Source organism: Crassostrea angulata, chromosome 6 (assembly GCF_025612915.1).
Source record: "Crassostrea angulata isolate pt1a10 chromosome 6, ASM2561291v2, whole genome shotgun sequence".
Taxonomy (NCBI): Eukaryota; Metazoa; Mollusca; class Bivalvia; order Ostreida; family Ostreidae; genus Magallana; species Magallana angulata.
The window spans coordinates 38,389,064-38,409,335 of NC_069116.1; the positions used below are offsets into that span (position 1 = coordinate 38,389,064).

The 20,272-nt window shown below is 34.3% G+C and overlaps 2 protein-coding genes across 7 annotated transcripts; one reads left to right on the forward strand and one right to left on the reverse strand.

Moving 5' to 3' along the window:
- Positions 1 to 881: 881 nt before the first annotated feature.
- On the reverse strand, positions 882 to 8,630 carry LOC128187221 (protein LSM14 homolog A-like). 5 transcript variants are annotated; one of them, XM_052857499.1, is made up of 12 exons: positions 8,396 to 8,630; positions 7,155 to 7,330; positions 6,900 to 7,017; positions 6,671 to 6,763; positions 5,923 to 5,970; positions 5,662 to 5,732; positions 5,107 to 5,335; positions 4,613 to 4,813; positions 3,883 to 4,045; positions 3,430 to 3,629; positions 2,907 to 3,028; positions 882 to 2,193 (listed from the first exon to the last, which is right to left on the reverse strand). In XM_052857499.1, the coding sequence occupies exons 1-12, from the start codon at positions 8,514 to 8,516 to the stop codon at positions 2,173 to 2,175; spliced, it is 1,563 nt and encodes a 520-aa protein (XP_052713459.1). In that variant the 5' UTR covers positions 8,517 to 8,630; the 3' UTR covers positions 882 to 2,172. The 5 variants fall into 5 exon arrangements, with proteins under 5 accessions (XP_052713459.1, XP_052713458.1, XP_052713462.1 ...); XM_052857498.1 differs by having other exon boundaries at positions 6,900 to 7,050; positions 8,396 to 8,629; XM_052857502.1 differs by lacking the exon at positions 6,671 to 6,763 and having other exon boundaries at positions 8,396 to 8,629.
- Positions 8,631 to 8,680: 50 nt separating this feature from the next.
- Positions 8,681 to 19,245, forward strand: LOC128187220 (transcription initiation factor TFIID subunit 4B-like). 2 transcript variants are annotated; one of them, XM_052857496.1, is made up of 14 exons: positions 8,681 to 9,863; positions 11,447 to 11,590; positions 11,807 to 11,990; positions 12,132 to 12,259; positions 12,363 to 12,452; positions 13,397 to 13,564; positions 13,918 to 14,036; positions 14,293 to 14,462; positions 14,673 to 14,803; positions 15,288 to 15,413; positions 15,524 to 15,580; positions 15,834 to 15,944; positions 16,188 to 16,241; positions 16,550 to 19,245. In XM_052857496.1, exons 1-14 carry the CDS (start codon positions 8,718 to 8,720, stop codon positions 16,661 to 16,663), a joined length of 2,742 nt encoding a protein of 913 aa, XP_052713456.1. In that variant the 5' UTR covers positions 8,681 to 8,717; the 3' UTR covers positions 16,664 to 19,245. The 2 variants fall into 2 exon arrangements, with proteins under 2 accessions (XP_052713456.1, XP_052713457.1); XM_052857497.1 differs by having other exon boundaries at positions 11,807 to 11,972.
- Positions 19,246 to 20,272: the final 1,027 nt, after the last annotated feature.

A 20,272-nucleotide genomic window follows, 5' to 3' on the forward strand; every position in this document is an offset into this window, starting at 1 on the left:
CCATTATTCTAATTCTAAAGATCATCGGAAAAGTCATAGATAACAAAGTCCAAGAGCCACCAAGAGACACTGCGAATCTGTCTCTAACTTTTTCCAAAAAGTCGTATTAACATAACCTTTGTATACAATTGTTTGGAGTAGAAATGGGGATTTTAACTGCTAGTAGAGACTAAGACTCTGTAATGAGAATAACCCATCGTTGTGTTTTGACAAAAATATATTACAAGATGGTCTGACCAGTTGTATTTCTTTACTGAAAGTCATTTCAGGCCATGAAATGCAATTCAGCCTCGTGCAGATAGAGTCAATTCCCTACCGCTGGCTCTGTAATGCATTGAAAAAGATAGGCATTTTGATCATTACCCCCAAAATAATAATGCAGTAGCTTACTTAACTGGTAAAAGCTTTGTCTCCTATACTAAGTTTCTATATTTTAGCCGTCTATCATATTTACATTTTCTAGTGATAAAATTACGTCTATTTTGTATCATATAATCCAATACAAATCACCAATAACGCGGGTTGGGGCGCAAAACGGGTTTGCGAAAATATACAAACTTAAAATAACGTAAATATCAAATATTTAACTGTACAATAGCTATAGAATCATAAAGTAATAATAAGAAATTATTCTTCGAATAATTTGAGGTGATCAAATACAGTCGGGCGTAATTAAGTCAATCATAAGCCATTCTGCATTGATTGAGTGTATATCATATAAAGTAGATACTTTCACAATGTTTTTTTTTACTTATAGTATGAAGGTAAACTTCACTGTAGAAACAAGTGCACATGAAAAGTGCTGCTAATGTACACAAGCTTCGTTAATAAGTATATTCCAGTGTCTTATATATTAAAATAAACAACAAAAAATACATCAATATATTGCATTTGTTCTTTATTTGAAATCCTCACTTCCACTGCTTAGAAACTGATCACATACCGCAGATTTATTTGTCTATAAAGAATGGATTTCCCTTTCAGAATGCCAATTACTTCAGAGAATCAAGAGGGACACTGGTATTTGCATCATTATCAAGTTGCTTTCAGGTTCAAAAGTAGGTTTTTCACATTAGTGGCATGAACTTTCAAGGAAGGAAAGAAAATATTGCTGATAATTGCCGTTGTATTGTTTTCTCTCTTAAATAAATAATAAATACATACAGCTTAATTAAAGATGAAGTGAACAATCTGATCCAAGATTTATAGTCCCTGCCCATTTCAAATCGAATAATTGTGCACAAGACTTCTTTCAGTACAACTGCAAATATCAAATACTGTCATACTATTACAAACATTGTTTCTTTTATTTACAAATAAAGCATTTGGTTTCAAAAATCTCTCAAATGCATGCAAGCCTACAAAGCCTTATTTCATCACAAAAAAGGTTTTATTCATGTCCCAGCCATTTTTTTTCTTAAATTCATTGATATTAAAATGTTGTTATATCTATTCAATAAGGAACTCATTTTGAAAAAAGTTTGTTTTCTTGCATAACACCCAATATATAAAAATTATACAAATAATCAAGATGAAAAAAAAGCCAACTAATATTTTACATTTGAATTTCCATTTTTCTTTTTGCATATTCCAAGTCAGATAATAACCAACTGTTGACCAAAAATAAGTGAACTTTTCTATCATATGACTTTTTCATTCAAGTAAAACCAAACCTTCTATTCAAGAGCAAAACATACTGTTGATCTAATAACTTGCAGAGCTTCAATAGTAATCTATCTTGATTCTTTTATGAAACTAATTAAATTCAGTGCAACCCCGCTAGAAAAATTTAAAGAAATATATTAATTTACAGTATATTTTGTTGCAAGTAAGCTTAAAGTTAATGTCCATGTACACCAGGGTTTTCCAATGGTGTGCAGTAGCACTAATATTGTATACAGTACATCTGGAAATTGAGTTTTACAACTGCTTGCCACTCTTACTAAATTGCTTCTTCAGGTGACAAGAGTTGAAAGAAGTTGGGAGAAGTCTGCCAAAATCTGCAAAAAAACTTCAAGTTTTGAAACAGGGATTCTCTTTGGAAATTCACAGAAAATGACACTCCATGAAAACACCATCTTCCAAAAGTTTGTCCACACATCCAGGAGTGTCCCTATGTTGTCAGCTGCCTTCTTGTGACTCCTTCATCTCAATCCAAGTTTTTCATGTTGTCTATGACTGCACTGCTGCTTTCTGAAACAGTAATGTTGTTATATATTAGAATTCAATGCAGACAAAAACTGGTACATGGCATTATCAGGCGGTCCAAGACTCAATGTACAGTAAAACAAGCTTTATATATTAAAGTGCCAGAGAAAGGCGAATTTGCTTTGTTATAAACATAATTTGTTTTATCTGTTAGCTTCACAGTATGTTAAAAACCTACAGGAAATAAAAACCACTTCACTATAAGCATCAATTCATTATAAGCATGTTTGCTATATCTGTGTTTTTAAATGTAGGATGAAATCAAACTTGTGTGTTTTTACAATATCACCAAGGTTCAGGAATGTACATTGCAGAAAAACACACACATTTACAGATACTAGTTATATTTGTTGATCATAGGTATTTTGATGAGGTGCTTAATTGTTGCCCATTTGTTGCAAAAAATTCAAATAATCAAACTTTATATCATATATATGTACATGTATATACCAGTGTAATGAATGCTAACAATTTCAACAAATCAACTGCATGCATTTCCAGTTTATTATCTACAATTTTTACATCTAAATAAATTTCGAGAAAAAAATGTAATAGATTTTTCAGCTTGTTACAGTACTGTTGCTGTATTAATCACAGGTAGGTAATTGAATCAGCAGAGCTTTCTTTCACACACAAGTTTCTTAATAGAATAGGCTTCTGGAGCTGAATGAACCAGCAGCTGTCTGTCTGACACTTACTCTGTTGTTGTTTCCTCGTCTCTCTATGCCTGCTGCTTCGTAATCATAGTCGTAGTCCACCCATCCTTGACTCCTGCCACCACCACTGGATCCACCTCTCCCTGATGATGGTCGGAAACCTCCTATAACAAAGTTAAAAATAAATCCAGCAGAGACATACAAGGAGCAAAACTTAACCCTCTCATTTTATTTAACTCCTGTTTTTCCCCTTGGTGGTGTTCTAATTTAGTTTATGCAAATTGATCGATTGTAACTTGTTAAAAAATTGGCATTCTTGTGGTTAATTAAATGCAAAGCCTTAAAAATATTTCCCAAAATATACTTGTACATTATATGGTTAATTGAGTTGCTTAAATGTAGCTTTCTAAAAATCTAAGTGCTGAATTTGCTCCCTTGTGTAAAATCTATGTTAATTCAACAATTTGGAACACTCTATTTTATATCTGCCAATTAATCAAAACTAACTTCTTTTTTTGATTAATGCAGCAAATTTTTCATTTTTGCATTTGACTATGTGCCCTACCTCTAAATCCCCTGTAATTGCCTCGGTAGTTGTCGGATCGATATCCATCGTTTCTAAAACCTCCACCTCCTCGGTTTCCTCTAAAGCCTCCATAGAAGCCCCTTCCTCTCCCTCTAAAGTTACGACGAGGGTTGTCAGAGAGGCCAAACGTCTCCACATTTAATTTCCTTTCCTCTCTCCAACTTGGACGAGTTGACTTTCTATTTAAGATAAATAATTATAGTCAAATACTATCTAATAAAAGTTGCAACATCTAGTCATTGTTGATAATTTTTCAACATTGCAGGTTTACCAAAGAGTTTAATGAGTTTTTCTTGAGGTTTATCATATACATGACTATTACATGTAATGCATTTGGCTTCATCAACCACAAAATTGTTAAGTTTACAAATCAATAGTCCGGAAAATCAATGTATTGGTCTAGATAATGAAGTAGGTACTAATTCAACCAACCCTTTGGCACGCTCTGTTGCTTCACAACTAATGTTGTCAAAAAAGGATTTGTTCTTATCGTAACAGATTTCTTCTTCATCTTCAGGAACTTCATCTTCTCCATTTTCTACACTGTCTTCCTTTTCACCATTAACAGACTTTTCTTCCTTCTTTTCACTTGAGCCTGAATAATAAATTATTAATATTACTACAAAACATTGACAAGATTCAAAATATATAGCTTTTAATATTTCTTTCGAAGAACAGTAAAAATATTGTCATTTGTAAAACATACCTTTTTCTGTTTTTCAAATAAAATAAGCCCTGCCCCCTTAAAATTAGCATTGTCAAATGTACACAATAATTTCATCTTGCAGATTTTACTGGCCTTCATGAACATCAAATTTTACATAAAATTTGTATTGTTTTTAAATATCAATAATCTTTAATTTTGAAGAAACATGATATCTGCGAGCCAATGCTCACTAGTGAAACCCACACTATTTGAATATACAAAATAAGCAGTTGACATTTCACAGGAAGTTGACGTCAGATCAGAACAAATACCTAAACAAAGATTGTGTTAAAATTTCAAGCATTTGCTATTAATAGCTTCCGAGAAAAATGGGACAGAAATTTGTTACAGGCAGACACACATGGGTAAAACAAATATCCCACTTTACTTCAGAGTGGGGTATAAAGAAATGCTTTTTAACACTTGTCCCTAAGATACATGTTACATAAAACTTACCTATTGTTAATTTCTCTTTTAATTCCCTTTCAATCTCATCCTTATCAAACTGAGCATTTGCTTCCTCAAAGTCAAACTCGCCCTCGAACTTGAGAGGAGATTCCACTTTCCTGTTTGACTGATATCTTCCCCTTGATGATGGACCTCTCTGGTTACCCCTATTGGGTCCTCTCTGCGAGGCATTTCCCCTTGGTGGTCCTCCTAATAAATTGATGGCATAAATAATTATCTGCATATCAAATGCAAGGATTAGAAGGTACAAAAACCCTTAACAGATAAAACAACACAGTGATTATACAATATGTTTACAGAAATATAACCCAGATGGTAGATCAGTGAATTAAGATATTGTTTTGAAGAAACACAGTGCATGTAATACATGCTTCAACCAGTTTAGATTTTAATGTGTGCCTGTCGCAAAATCTTGGGAGCTGACAAAAAGATCATGTTTTCATAAAATTAGTGTTGATTGAAAATTAAATCATAAAATGTACCATAGAAAGCATGCTTATCTGGAGGTCCTCCTCTTCCACCCCGGGCACCTCCCCTGTCAAATCCACCTCGCTCAAATCCTCCCCTTCCTCCTCTCGAGTAAGTATTTGAGGACTGGGGCCTTTGTTGCTGGTTTCTCCGCGATTTATCACCCATTTGATGTTGGCTGTGGCTCTGTTGATTTTGTGAACTGTGTTGCTGTGCTCCTTTCGGTGCCTTCTCTGGACTCATCTAAAGTACACAAATAATGTTTCAACATATTTTATGAATGTTACTGGATTAATCATGATTAAAATGAGATCTTAACTTTGTCTATCTTTTAGCATTAAGAAGTGATGCAATTATTAAATAATGTGTAAAAAAAATTATTATACCATTTATCATAATAAATTACAAATTAAAATCTTGCGACTTAAAGAGAAAGTAGGAGCAATTCTTCTTTCTTTGTTCTAATTTAACCATTGGTTATTTGTTCTAACTTAACCATTGGTTATATTTCATCAAGCTATTGCTCTTTCCCAACTATTACTTTACATCTATTATCTTACACTAAATACCTGCGTTCCCTGGTCTAGAGTTGGGGACTTTCGGTTTGAATGAACACTTGGAGGAGTCGGACCTCTTGACCCTGGAAATGAAGTACAAATTCAGAATTTATAAGGTAATTAAGAATTTATAAATAATCCTCCCCTAAAATTAATATCTTGAAATTTGAAATTGTTTTAAAACAGTCTCTTCCCAAAATCATATTTAGGAAATTAAATTGAAAAGTAAATTATTCTATTAATATTTCAAAAGCAAAATCATCAACAACAAACCTTCAAATTCAAGACCAAAACTGTCATGGTCTTCCAACTCATGCTTTTCTGTAAATCAGTGAACAGGTGTCAAAACAATCAATAAATGGTGTGTACTAGTAAAAAAAAATTATTTTAAATCACCTTCACCATCAATTATTAAAGAACATTAACTGTTAAATCAACAAAACATTATCAATCAACACAGATTGATTTAAAAGTAGTACTTATTGTATTATAAATGAGACTTATTAGCAGCAAAGATTGTGAAATGAAAGAAAACTTGAAACTTCTTGTACATTGATGAGTGTTTCTGGATAAATAGCAAACCCATTATTCAGTAAGCCATGAGGAAAAAGAAGCAAATTTGAAATACTAAGTTTGTATGCAAAGGACAAGAAGTAGCAATACTGCAATACCCATCTACTCAACAGCAGCACATTTGACTTCACTGAAAACTTTTAACAAATCCATTCAACAGGGTACAAATACAATACTATCAAAATCTGCCTTTCTTGATAGCAAAGTAGGATACAAGCAAAACTGCGTAAGACCATATACAAGGTATGAATATTACATAAAGGTAAGATGAAACTAAGATACTGTAGAAGCCTTAAAGTTTCGAACATAACAAATGTTTCTGACTTTTGCACAGTCTTAGCCGTGTTAGGGTTAGTGATGTGTTGGGCATGTTGAATGATATGCCAAAACTTAGTGCAATTATTTAATCACATGCAAAGCTCGTAGTGGTATGCCATGTATTACGCACCAGGGCGTCGAATAGCTTGCTGAGAACCCACTTGTATGCTCTGATCCACGGTAGGAGAAGCACGGTTAAAACTGGGAGATGGACCACGGGAACCTGCTTTCAAATTCAGCAATTTTAACACTGACCTCCCACGTATGTGTGTATACATCACTATCATATTACCTTTCACAACTGAAACTGATCAAAACAAATAAATACTAAGAAAAACACTGCATGCGCAATTTACTACCTGACTGGTTTGGGATAGCTCCAAAGGGCTGAGGTGCTGCTCCTTGACCATACTGACTGTACAACTGGGGACCACCAAACGGTTGATAGGACGATCCAATATAACCGCCACCACCCTGCTGATGAAAACCCGATGAGGTTGGCTGAGAGGACTAAACACAGGAGACAAAATGGGAATTTTTTTTAACTCGAAATTTAAGAATCGCTTTATTTAAATTCAGAACGAAAGAGGACTGAAACACATCAAGAAATGTACCTTCACTATGGCAGGGTCTTGTGGTGGCATGGATGATTGTAAAGACTGTGCTTTTGGTGGTTCACACACATGAAGATCTTTAATGTCACTTCCACGAAATATGATATATTCAAAGATTTCATCACGAGGAGCAACAGGTCGATCTGTTGGTCTGTCTTCTGTTCCAAATGATCTAACTGAACAAAAGAAGAAGTAATTTCTGTTTATCCTTTTCAAAGAAGCAGTATGAATCAAACCTACTAGGTATTTTCTTTACATGCATGTAAAAAATTAGCAAAATGTTAAAAATATATCCTTTATATAAACATGTGCACAAGCAAAATATAGTTAATCTTTTAGAATATGTATTATATAATTATCTGGGAGAACTACACTTAACAATATTGCTACTACAAAGCAGCAGCCAATAAAGCAGTAAGGTGAACAGAACAGATGTGGCATAATAATATAAAACAGTTTCATACTCTCTTTAGGAGTTATTTCGAACAATTACTTTATCCACATCTTGGGTCAGTCTGTCATAACCTCTAGACCCTTGATGGCTTGTGGGTTAAATTAAGATATGTGTTATTTCACTCACTTTCAATTTTGCAGCTGAATTATCACAATTGCATATATATCTGCATTATATAATGGCATCTCTTCATTTCATATAGAAGGCTTATTTGTTAGGAAATTAAATAGTTGGAACTATACCCAAAATAATGACAGGAAAGCTCTAAACTGGTAAATAATACAAAGTTCATGCTGCAAAATTAAAGCAAGCAAGACACAACAACATCAGGGTTTAAACAAACAGAAGTAGTGACCATAGTAATGAGGGACTGTCCTGAAAGTCTGTGATGTTACTACCAAAGCTGAATTCTGCCCAAATTCAACAAATTTTATCTGGATCCAAGTAGATCACATTAATGTCAACATTATCTTTCACTTTAATGAAAAAGTTAACATTGCATATGTAAAATGTAATAATTAACCCGTCTGAAATGCTTTTTAAAATGCATTAGCATAAAGTTAACATTGGTGAATTCTAAATTTGTATACGAGACCTTTGTCATAATGAATTAAGATGGTGTGCAGCATGACAGATGACTATACTCTGCTAAGAATTATCTACCCGTTAAGAGCAATGACAGCTGTAGGGAATTAAACATTTCATGTATTCAAGACCTTGCTACTTCTGTTTTGTTGTCTGCAGCACTTGTTCATTTAGAATATGTTGAACGGGTACCTTCACGTACCTTTTGCTAGAGCAACAGTCGATTCATTGGGATCAATAGTGTATAAAATGCCTTCATAACGAATTCCTGCCTTCGATATGAGGCTGATTTTACTGCCCAGGTATGGAATCCCCCCACTCATGACGCCTTATGGCTTGAGCGTCAAAAATAACGGAGGATGGCGGCGGATTACCAGCTATTTGTCTATCGTCCGGAGTCTATCCTATCCAAAATGGCGATCTATTATGATTGGACGGTAGATGGCGCTAAACTTCAAAAATACTTCCCATAATTCTTGCGATTGAGCATGCGTACTTCAGTTTAAGTTGTGCTGTGGAGTGAAATGGCGACCACGAACTCTCTCGACGATATTTTGTCAACAGAAATCGACGAGAATGCTGTTAATGCCTTAGTTGGTTCTTTGGAGTCACAGCTAGCTTCCACAACACATAAGGACACTGCACATTCTATTTCTGATGCTTCTATGAACAATAACCATATTAGCAATGCCAGTGCTCCGGTAGCATGCACTTCTACTGTGTTTATAAATAATTTCCCAACATCAGCTTCGAAGAATATGACAATTCAAAATAATGTAGCATTAAATAGTTCAAATATATCTCATCTTAAAACATCTGAGTCTCAGTTACTAGGGTTAAATTCTATTGTGTCAAACGTGAATTCCAGTGAGGGAGGTGATTTATCTGTAAATGCAAACAATATCAATAGGAACTCTCCAGTGCCTGTGAACCATGTAAGAATTGCTTCTCATCCACAGACGGTTGCAAATTCTCGAAATTCGCCATCACCATCAGTATCAGGACAGCTTAACAATGTTAGTGTCGCAAGTGTTCGCTCATCAACACCAAATCAAGTTGTGATAAACAATGGACAAAGTTTACCAAATGTGAGCAGTATTGTGAATTCTGCAAATAGTGCTAATTTTAATGCAACTGATCATAAACCTGTCATACGGTCTACACACAGTAGTCCGCTAAACCAAAATTCTAGTCAGGATGTGAAACCTGGACCAACTCAAATAGTGAATATCAAACATGAACCTGTGGGATCCCCCCATAGAGGGGTTTTAAGTGTGAAACAGGAGACAGGTTCTCCAAGCTCAGGATTTGGTGTTAAGCAGGAGCACCAACTAGCAATACAACCTGTGCCTGGTGCACCACACAATGTGCCTCATCCAAGTGTTCACTTAGTGCAGGGAAAAGGACCAGTGACCGGAAATCCAAGTGTGATAACTGTTAGGACACCTGGCCAGACTCACCCATCTCAAGTTGTTATGCAACCTCAAATCATCACAACTCATTCGTCGAGTGCTCAGATGCATGTTGTGTCTGTGAGTGGTTGTACTGTTGCCACACGTCCGACTGGAACAGTTCAAATGACTCAAGGCAAAAATATCAATCCCAGAATGGCAACTAGTGCCGCTTTCAGACCTCAGCAAATTAGCATTGCACCCAGACCAGGAACAACGGTGTGAATTATTTTTATAGATTACATTTTTTATAGATTACATATTTTATAGACAACATATTCATAATATGCATGTATTTTGATGAATATATGCTACATAATTTTTTTTCTCCATATTTTACATATGAAACAAAACTATCTATTTTGAATTTATTTTCCATATATCCTCCTTGTTGTGTCAAAAGAAAATAAGTTTTTTAAAACTAGATGGCAAGACAATTTTACATTGCTGTGAAAAATATCAGTCCAATTTGGTGAAAATTATTTCTTTTAGTAACACACATAAATTCCAATTTTAATTTTTGGTATTGTTCAGGCAATGGATCTTCATTCTCAATAGCATGTTTAGCTTTCTTAAATACATGGTGCAAAAGTTGCCCCTAATAATCATTTGAAAAACAGCTACCTAAATACTATTGAGATTTTAAAAAAAAAGTTGATGATTTTTGTAACTAGAACTTAGTTTTTGGCATGAAAATTCTGATAAATTTAAAACTATGATGAAATACCTTGATATATATAATTATTACAATGTATAGATTTAAAAAAAAAAAAAAATCCTCAAAATTAAGTTAAACATTGTGTACTTTCTTTGTAATGAGGCCTACTTTCAGTTTTAAATTTTGCTCGTGGGCAAGTTGCGGATGTCAACTCTTTTAAAATATAACTTTCTGATAGCTTATTCAAATCAACAAGTTTTTATAAATACCTGAATGAAATGATACACGTCAGAATGTTTTACCTTCTTGGTAAAGAGCTGATGTGGCTCGATAATTGATATTTATATAATAACATAATGGATAGGTAATTAGTGGGTCAATGATACTTTGATAGATGATTTGTGGTATAATGCTCATATCGTACAATATCCATCAGAAATAAAACCATACTATTTAGATAGGATTTAGATCAGTGTAATCATAAAAAAAAATCTTGGATAAGGGAGACAAAAATAGTGTGGTTTTATTAAGAACAAATGGTCATGATTTATTTGATTTAGATGAAATAATTTTTAAAAATCTAAAACGGAATCCATCTACCATAAAAAAAAATTCATTATGTATCATGTTTTAAACTTATTCATGTAATTTCCTTTCGCAACATAAAACACTTTTTGTTCTATTATAATTTCTAATATTCTAAACTTTTTCCCCTGTTAGATAAGTTCTTAAGTTCTTAATTCCCATTTTAACATCCTCCATAATTGCCTTGAAATTAGGGAAATGACACATGCAAATAAATGATATTGATAAATAGATAGTGTTTTTTCTTCAACTAGTAGAATATCCTCTTGTGTTAATCAATAAATGCAAACATTTGCCATTTCGGGGGTTCTCTCTCAACCTTAATGCCAAAACAGATAAATGAGCATTGTTTACTGTAAACATTTTACGTTTGGCCATGTATTCTAATTAGCTTTTTTTCACAGAACATAGCAACATGTACATGTATGAATACATAGAAAAAGAAATGCACTAGCTAAATCAAATCTACGCTAACTTGTTGCAGAGTCAAATTCTGTCAAATATCATGCAAACTAACTACACGTATAGTACATTTACCATTTTCTATTTTGCATTGCAGCAAAACACTATTGCGTTACCACCTGGTGTTCAGATACCTCCCGGAGCTCAGCTGGTCAGGAACGAGCAGGGACAGTTGGTGTTTGTCATCCAGCAACCCGCAGCAACCAGTGCAGCAACGGGGCACCGGATGTTTGTTAGACAGGTCAGATTTGGCAATCGATACATATGCCGCAAACATTTTTTATGTTCTTTCCTAGCCCATTATGGGGTGTAAGACAGATATAATCAAACAAGATTTTTTTTTTATTCTCTAGACTGTGCAGATCAAAAACCTTTTGCCTTTAAGTAGATGTTACTGAACCACAAAGATTTGCAGAGAGTATGAACTTAATAAGCATTTTACCATAACTTGTTGTAGCCTGCCAATTCGCCAGGTCCTGTTCGCCCTCATCAGATTGTGACAATTCAACCGCCTGGGATGAACCGGCAAGTAAATCTCAGCACCGCCGCTACCACAGCCACGCCAGTGTCCACCTTGATCCGGACCACGGCACCTGTTGGAGCCCCCCACACTACCCCCTCAGGTAGGACCAGCCTGCCAGGTATACTATGTGTTGTCATTATTTTGGATCATCAATGCAATTCTCTTTTTTTTTTCACAACAATCTTATTTGTTTTCCTGATTTTATGATCACATTCACATCGCTAAAAATAAAACACAATTACGCATTTTTCCCCTCCAGGAGCACCCCAGCAGCCTCCAGACAATGTCAAAAAATGCAAGAATTTCCTGTCCACTCTTATGAAACTGGCCCAGAGCCAACCTCAACAGACAGTCAAAAATGTCCGAGAGCTAATTCAGGGCCTCATAGTAAGATAAAGTTTGAATTTTTTTTTTGCTTGTTAAATTTATTAATATTATTCATCAAATAACCATTTAAAAATCATCAACAAATGTTCTTTTCATTTTCAAGGATGGAAAAGTGGAACCTCAAACATTTACAGAGAAGTTGCAGATTGAACTTCGCTCTTCACCTCAACCATATCTTGTGCCATTCCTTAAGGTAAGGTTTGCGGCTTGCATTTTTTAGAGGTTGTACCAAAGTTACATACCATTTTGTTCACTATACTAGAGTCTTTTTTCTCATGAAATTCAAATGAATTTTGCCCGTCCCGTTTTATAACTACAAAAGGTCAAAGTTCATGATTTCCAATTTTCATTTTGATGAAATGTAAACAATTTCGTGAAAATATGTACATTTTATATGTGACTATTATTGGGGTTATTTATGCTTAAAATGTTCGAAAATAATATCACTATGAATATTATGATTCACTTTTATCGATTTCTGATGAGCTATCTAAAAATAGAATAAACTGCAACAAAAGTCTTAATTTTGGACTACTATTATGTAAACGAAAACATCTTATTTGAAACCTTTCCAAGTCCTACGATTTCAGGAAAAACGTATCTTAGAATATGTGTAATCTGATGTTTCTAAAACACTATTCAAAACCATATGATGCGGATTTCGTTTTCGAGGAAATTGATAAAATGCTTGTGTCCTCTTATTTTTTCATTGAAACTAAAAAAAACCCGCGAAATAAAAAAAAATGAAATTAATTATGACGTCATAAAAATTTTGACGTCATAACTGAAATAAAGGGTAGTTGGTGTTACGTCACAATGAAAATGTGTGAGTTATCTCCCTGTAACCGCAAACCTTACCTTAAGGTACCTGGTTCTGCCATCAGCAACGTTTAATGATTGTTCAACTCAGTTCTTAAATCCAATCCTTGTACATATGTTTGAGGTAAAACCTCAGATTTTAGATTAATGATTTAAATAAGGAATGTCGTTGACAAGAGGCCTGCTAATCAATCAACTGTTTTTCTATCTCTTGTCATTAGTCCTGAAAATTGATTGTAAGTTGAAAACGTTCTGTTGTTTAGATAGAAGGGATTAGCTTCAGCATGTTCTTGATTTTGTGATATTTATGCTTTGTAGAAAAGTCTGCCAGCCCTGCGGCAAGCATTAATAGCCAACACCATGACGATAGAAGACGTCAAGGCTCCTCCCCTCGAGGTCCTCCAACCCGTGGTATCCATAGGCAACCTAGTCCACACTCAACTCCATCCGTCCACTCATCACGCAGCTGTCCGAGGCCAACACGTTGTAAGACAGTTTTATCAGCAGTAGCGTGTTGATGCATTCTGTATATGACTGACATACTTTTTCTTTTGTAACATTATCTCAACTTGTAATGTTATCATTTTGTAGTAGAGTGACAGGGCTCTATGTGGATAGAAGTCTGTATTTGACTGAAATACCCTTTCTTTTGTGAAATTGTCATAAGTTTTGTTGATAGATACTTTGTGGGTTTTTTCTTCATTAAAAAATTAATTCAGATTTAGATAGAAAAATACATCATATTGTATCACTTACAATGCATGCCCTACTCGTGTGTTCAGTTCACATGTAAATAACTGATTAGCCAGTGTTTACCATGCTGAAATATTCTCTGACAGATTGGAATTCCCAAAACTGTGACAGCAGTGACTGGGAAGGCTCCACATCACACAGGTTTGCCTGCCCAGGGTCGAACCTCCACTCCCCACAAAGAAAAAACCAAATATGATTCTCTCAAGTAAGTTGTCAGACTTCAAAATCGTACGTTAATGATTCATATGTAAATGTCTGCTATCTATAATATTGTCAAATATTTTGAATAGGATAGAATCAAATTTTTTGTTCAAATATGCATTTGGCTATTCTTTAAATGGATTATTTTTATTAAAAAAAAATTTAAGAAAAAAAAATTAAGAAATAAATGTGCATCACTTGTTTTACTTTATTGTGAGATGGAAGTTTTGTGAGGAAAAAGAGTTACTTTATTTTTACAGGGATGATGATGACATAAATGACGTTGCCACTATGGGTGGTGTGAACCTCTCGGAAGAAAGTAAGAATATTTTAGCGAGTAATGCTGACTTTATCGGGACACAAATCCGCTCCTGTAAGGATGAGGCCTTTCTGTACCATGGTCCTTTACTGGCTCGAATAACAGCCATAGGTAATCACACTGCTTCAGAATTTCAATAAAAAAAAAAGGTGATAGTTCGATCAAGTGGAGCTTAAAATTTCCCATTTTTATAGTACATGTGTTCAAAGTGAAATGCAAATACATGTATTGTTAAAAGTGAACAACTGACAGAAATCCGCGTTAATTTTCAAAACAATCATCGCTCATTCTGATAGGCTGTTGTGTTTTTTCCCTCTGCAGCAAAGAAACATGGGATAGATGACATCTCGTCAGATGTGGCTAACCTGGTCTCTCATGCGACACAAGAACGACTTCGAGATCTCTTAGAAAAACTTGACACTATAGCTGAGCACAGAATAGAAATTTATAAGGTATGATATTTCTGTTGAAAGGTTTCCTGTAAATGAAATTTAGAATGTGAAAACTATATCTTCATTTTTCATAATTATATGTTTATATACATATCAAAGCTATACCCTGGATATGAAATGTGCTCTTTGCCCCTCGGAAAATTTCTATGGAATTTTTATGTCAATTTTGATCTTCTGTAGTAGGGTTGAAATTTTTTCCAACAATAAAGAGTTTCACTTAAATTATTAGACAGTAAAAACAGACACATATAAAGTGTAATGAAACGTTCATCCCTTTGATGTGAAATGGATAGCTCTTTCGTCAACCACTTGATAAAAACTTTTTTCCTTGATCAAATCCTTGGGATAAAAGTTTTTGTCACAGATTTTATAAATGGTTTTTCGCTGTAGGAAAAATAAAAGTATGTGCTCTTTTATGTATAGATGTTTGATTATACTTGTAAATCTTGTGCAGTTTGCAAGTCATCTTGAAATTCTTTTCCAGATGAATGAGAGGTTTGAGGCTTCTACTGATGCCAAATCACAGCTAAAGTTCCTCGAAGAGCTGGATAAGATGGAGAAAAAACGCCATGATGATCAAGAATGGGAAAAAATAATGAAGGCAGCAAAGGTATAACTTGAAATTATTTATTATCGGTTTCAATGAAAATACAAAATGCTGTTGGAGTTTGAAATCAAGGCTCTAAACATGGTTAATTAAGATTCTATTTACTTTTTCAGAGTCGGTCGAAAAATGAAGACCCTGAGCAGCAGAAGATAAAACAAAAAGCCAAAGAGGTAGGGATCGCTGTGAAAGCATGCCACATTGCTAAATAATTGATGCATCATGAAGCACTTGGTACTTGTACATGAACATGTATATGATTATTTACACATATGCTAGGCAATTTTTAAAATCACACTTTGCTGTGTAGTCTCAGAAAACAAAATCACACATTATAATTATTTGTTGGAAGATGGGGAAAATGTTCAAGTTATCCCAGTAATTATAATGACACTGTGTCTGAAGTAACTCCCCCTTTGTTTACAGTTACAACAGGCCGAGATAGAACGGATGAGGCAGGAGGAGGCCAACCAAACAGCCCTGGCAGCTATAGGACCGCGCAAAAAGAGGAAAACAGATTTTGGAGAGATCAGTTCTGTAAGTCCACTGTTAATTTTACTTTCATTGGCAAGATAGAGTTTTTCTCTTCTTTACCTCCTCCTTTATGAGCACCGATTTATGTTCAGTACCAAGATTTCTAAGATATTATTAAAACATTAATATTTTAATTTACATACTGATGGATATAGATTCTTTGATGAATGATGATTGATACTCTATGTGTATTGACAATTTGACTGTGTGTTGTGCTTGTATAAAGATAACTGTGTTTGCTTGCAGTCTGGAAGTGGAGGGCTAAGCGTCAGTAATGGAGGAAGCTCATCTTCCAAAACGGTAAGAAAATTTCACTGAATATCAAAACAAGTGAACCTGTGCCTATTATAAGTTTATATAAATTCATGCACATTTTTTAATCTGAAGATTACACGTACAGTACACGTAAAGGCAAATGTTGATTTGAATCACAGATGCACATGTACATGCAGATTACAGTTCCTTTATTTTTTTTTTCCTGATTAAAGTACCTGTATTGTAAATGGTTGAGTCCTGTCTTGATTTTAATATGGTGCATACCAGAATACAGTTAGTAGGTAATGTAAATTTAAGTGTGTTCAATGTTATTTACTCTCTCCCTCTCACAGACAAGTACGAGACAGAGAATCAAAAGAGTGACACTAAGAGACGTGCTGTTCTTGATGGAGCAGGAACGTTCCTTGGGCAAGTCCACCCTCCTCTACAAAACATTCCTAAAGTGATGTATGGCCTGGACAATGCAGGTGCAGATAAGACCGATGTGCCATCCAGCACTTCTTTTGTGAGATTTGAAGAGTTTGCCAAGAACCTTTGGCCACATACGCTCTCCAAGTTTTTCTCCTGAGCTTTGAGTGAACTAAAGTGACAGAGCTTTAGTATGTTGGCAGGTTTCAGTATGTTGGCGGATATGTTGACAAAACAGACAGCTGCCCCAAAAGTAGCAGACAATGGCCCAACCCTATTCTGTGGAATGTCAATAGGGCACGAGTTCCTCAGAGTAAGCAAAAATGTGAAAAGTGCTGAATTTTATCAGCTGTAAAATAAAGACTTTCCTTCCTGGGAAGAATGTAAACAGTGCTTTTGAGTGTGTTACGGAAAATGTGTGGTAGGCAGTTCTAGTATTAGTATATTCCATCTGCTGAGTTTCATTCATATTTATTCAAAGCTTTCCATACTTAAAAACCAGCATGCTAATACTCATTCAATCTTTGCCCATACAGTGTGAGTGAAAATATTTTTTGTTAATTTTTTTTTATTCTGAGATCTGAAATGATTAACAAAATTGTCAGTTTTTTGGGGGTTTTTTTATTGAAAAGAAAAATATTGTCTCTTTATCAGGTCAACATTTTGTCCTGTGTTATCTGAATATTTTGCTCATGGACCAGACGGACCCAGATTTTTGTTGTTGATGATCTTAGAATAGTAACATAAAGTCTTTTTTTAATATCGTTTTCTGTTGTAAGTCAAAAGGTCATATAATCTAAATATGCACAAAGTGTGTTTAAAGGTAAATGTTTTGCCCAGCAAAGCTCTTCGATTATTTTGATATAGTACATGTCTGTATTAGTTTCGTTGTGAATTTGATTTTTGTACATTCTACCGTAGATATCCAAGCATTTACATACTGAATGATTGAGTATTGTGAAGAATGAATACGGTTAACTGAAAAGTCTAATTCAGCAATACCTGAACTTAGAATGTGGCAGAACTTGAGAATTACTGGCCCTTATTAACATGTGATAACAATCAATATTACTAGAACAACAACCCACATAGGAGTACTTAAACAGCTTAATTTCCCTGAGCTCCCTTAATGGACTGCTGTCAAGTGCGGTTTCATTTTATGAAACCAGTGCATTCAATTCTTATTTATATTCAAATGTTGATTTCTTAATTGTAGCTTATAGAAATAAAACCAATAATTCATTTTACATGTTCATGTATCTGTATCACCAAAAATAATAAATCTTTGCCAAATGACCATTTTAGAATTTGATAAAGATTAGATTTTTCCAAACTATTTCCTTAAAGTGTTGTTCCAAAATATACCACATATGTTTATTTTTCATGAAACTATTACTTTATAAAGGATTAAGTAACATTAAATTGCTCTTATTTGTAGTCCTTCGCAACTCAGTCGCAAGTACATGTTAATGTATATTGAGTAACATCTGTTTTGTGAAGGAGTTACGATCGGTGCATCTGCAGGCAGTTTTGTGTAAACAAAGTGAAACATACCTTCGAGTACATGTATCTAGACATCTAGTAATCTACATTCAAAAATGTTTCAAAACACACATCATTATTACTCCAGCATGTCAAAAATGCATCCAGTAGACATGTACTTTACAGAAAATGCATCCAATATGATTTACAGAAAATGAAGCAATGATTTAGAATTTTGATAATATTTTTCCTTATTGAACTCTTTTCCCACTTCATTTATGCAGTAACTAAATAGGGAGTAACTATAAAGGGCGAAATTACGAAAAATATTCAAATCCTGAAACAGTTCTAGTTCAGAAACCACATGAAAATTCCTCTATTGCCGTAATATTCTGTTGATTTTAAGAAAATTCAAACCATTAATGCTATATTGTTAATTCATCAAATAAAAGGTCCTGTAAATAGATTTTCAAAGCACAATTTTTGGCTAAGATGTACATATCCTGTTTCTACGGAGATAGGGGAACGTCAGAGGCAGCTTTAAGGGTTTAATGTTGTTTTGTATATTAATATATAATATATATGTATGATTGTAAGCATTTCTGCAGAGCTCTGATCTCTGCAATGCTCTGTCTAGGGATGTTTATAAACTGCTAGATTTCTGTACATTATATCACTTAAAAGTGTGGATCAAATGTGTGTGTGAGGGTGTGCAGGTATGTGTATTACAATATTACTCTCACTGTGTGTATTCACAGATGTGTATTGTATTTCACCATTAATAGATATCATCAAATGTAATATAACTTATTGAAAAACAATGATGTGTAGAGATACTTCATGTTGTGCAGCCTGTGTTTTGTACAGATACATTTATATTTTATACAGCGTTACCTATTTTGAAACTAATTTTATTTGTAAATATCAATCACATGACTGTCATGTGACGAGGTGACTACTACACTCTCCAACTGACTACACTGAACAGATGGGAATTTATTTATCAACTTTTGAACTTATATCCAGTGATATGGGAGTTGTCATTCGTTTTACAAGTATTGATTAGGAAAATTATGTGAAAATTTAGTTTTCCAACTGATTGGATATCTGAAAGAACTAATAAAACTGAAATGCTAAACCGAGTTGTTTTTTACTTTTTCAAACAAATGAATTCTATGAAATTGTCAAATTTTATAAATTAATCCAAGTAGCTACTATATCCTCATCAAACTTCATAGTCCAGAGAGATTTGGTAAAAATGGTAATAGAAATAATAACGTGTTCGGATAATGCAGATGCAAGGGCTTTCATGCATTACGATAGTTGATTGAATTCAGTTTGATGACCTTAAACACAAAAAAAAATTGTGGCACTGTCAAGCCAAATCTATGTTCAACCTCCTTCAGCATCTGAAACCTATTGCTCTGATTCAGCATCATCATCTTTTCAAATTTTGGAAAGATTAAATCAATAATAACAAAGAACTATGATCTATCATAGGGCACCAGCTCCAAAAACTTAAACCAGTTTCATAGACCATTCAGCATCTGAAGCTTTTGCATTCAAGTGTGTCAAGTGCATAAGTATTACACCTTCCATGCAGGTTTGTGGAAGTTAGGATTACAGTAGTTATAACTAAGATATAGCCATCAAAGGGCACCTGCTCAAAAATTTGTTTAACTTGCTCCAAAATCCATAACTCCCTCCAGCATCTGAAATTCAGGGCCCAGATACAGCATCCAAGACTTTATAAGTAGGTCAAAATGCATCCATGCAGGTTTTGTGAAGATAAGGACTTATCGCCAAGATACAGGACCTGCAACAAAAACTTAAACCAGGTCAGGATGCCGAAGCTGGGGGTATAGCATAAGCTCCTTCCAACTTCGTCTCGGTGAGCTAAAAAATAAGGTAGTGTAAATACCTCCCAAATATAATTTCATGTTAAATAGAATACATGTATTGGTTTGATCTTGTGCTGTATCAAAGTAATGCTTACTTATTAGCAATGAAACTAAGATAACTAATAGTCCTACATGTTTGTGTTTAATCATGCCTGTCTCAACTTTACATTGCTGAATGATCATTTAAGAGCTGGTCAAACATTTTTGCAGGAACACAGTTACAGGCATCCAAACCAATCTGAATCTTTTTAAGGATAACGCAAT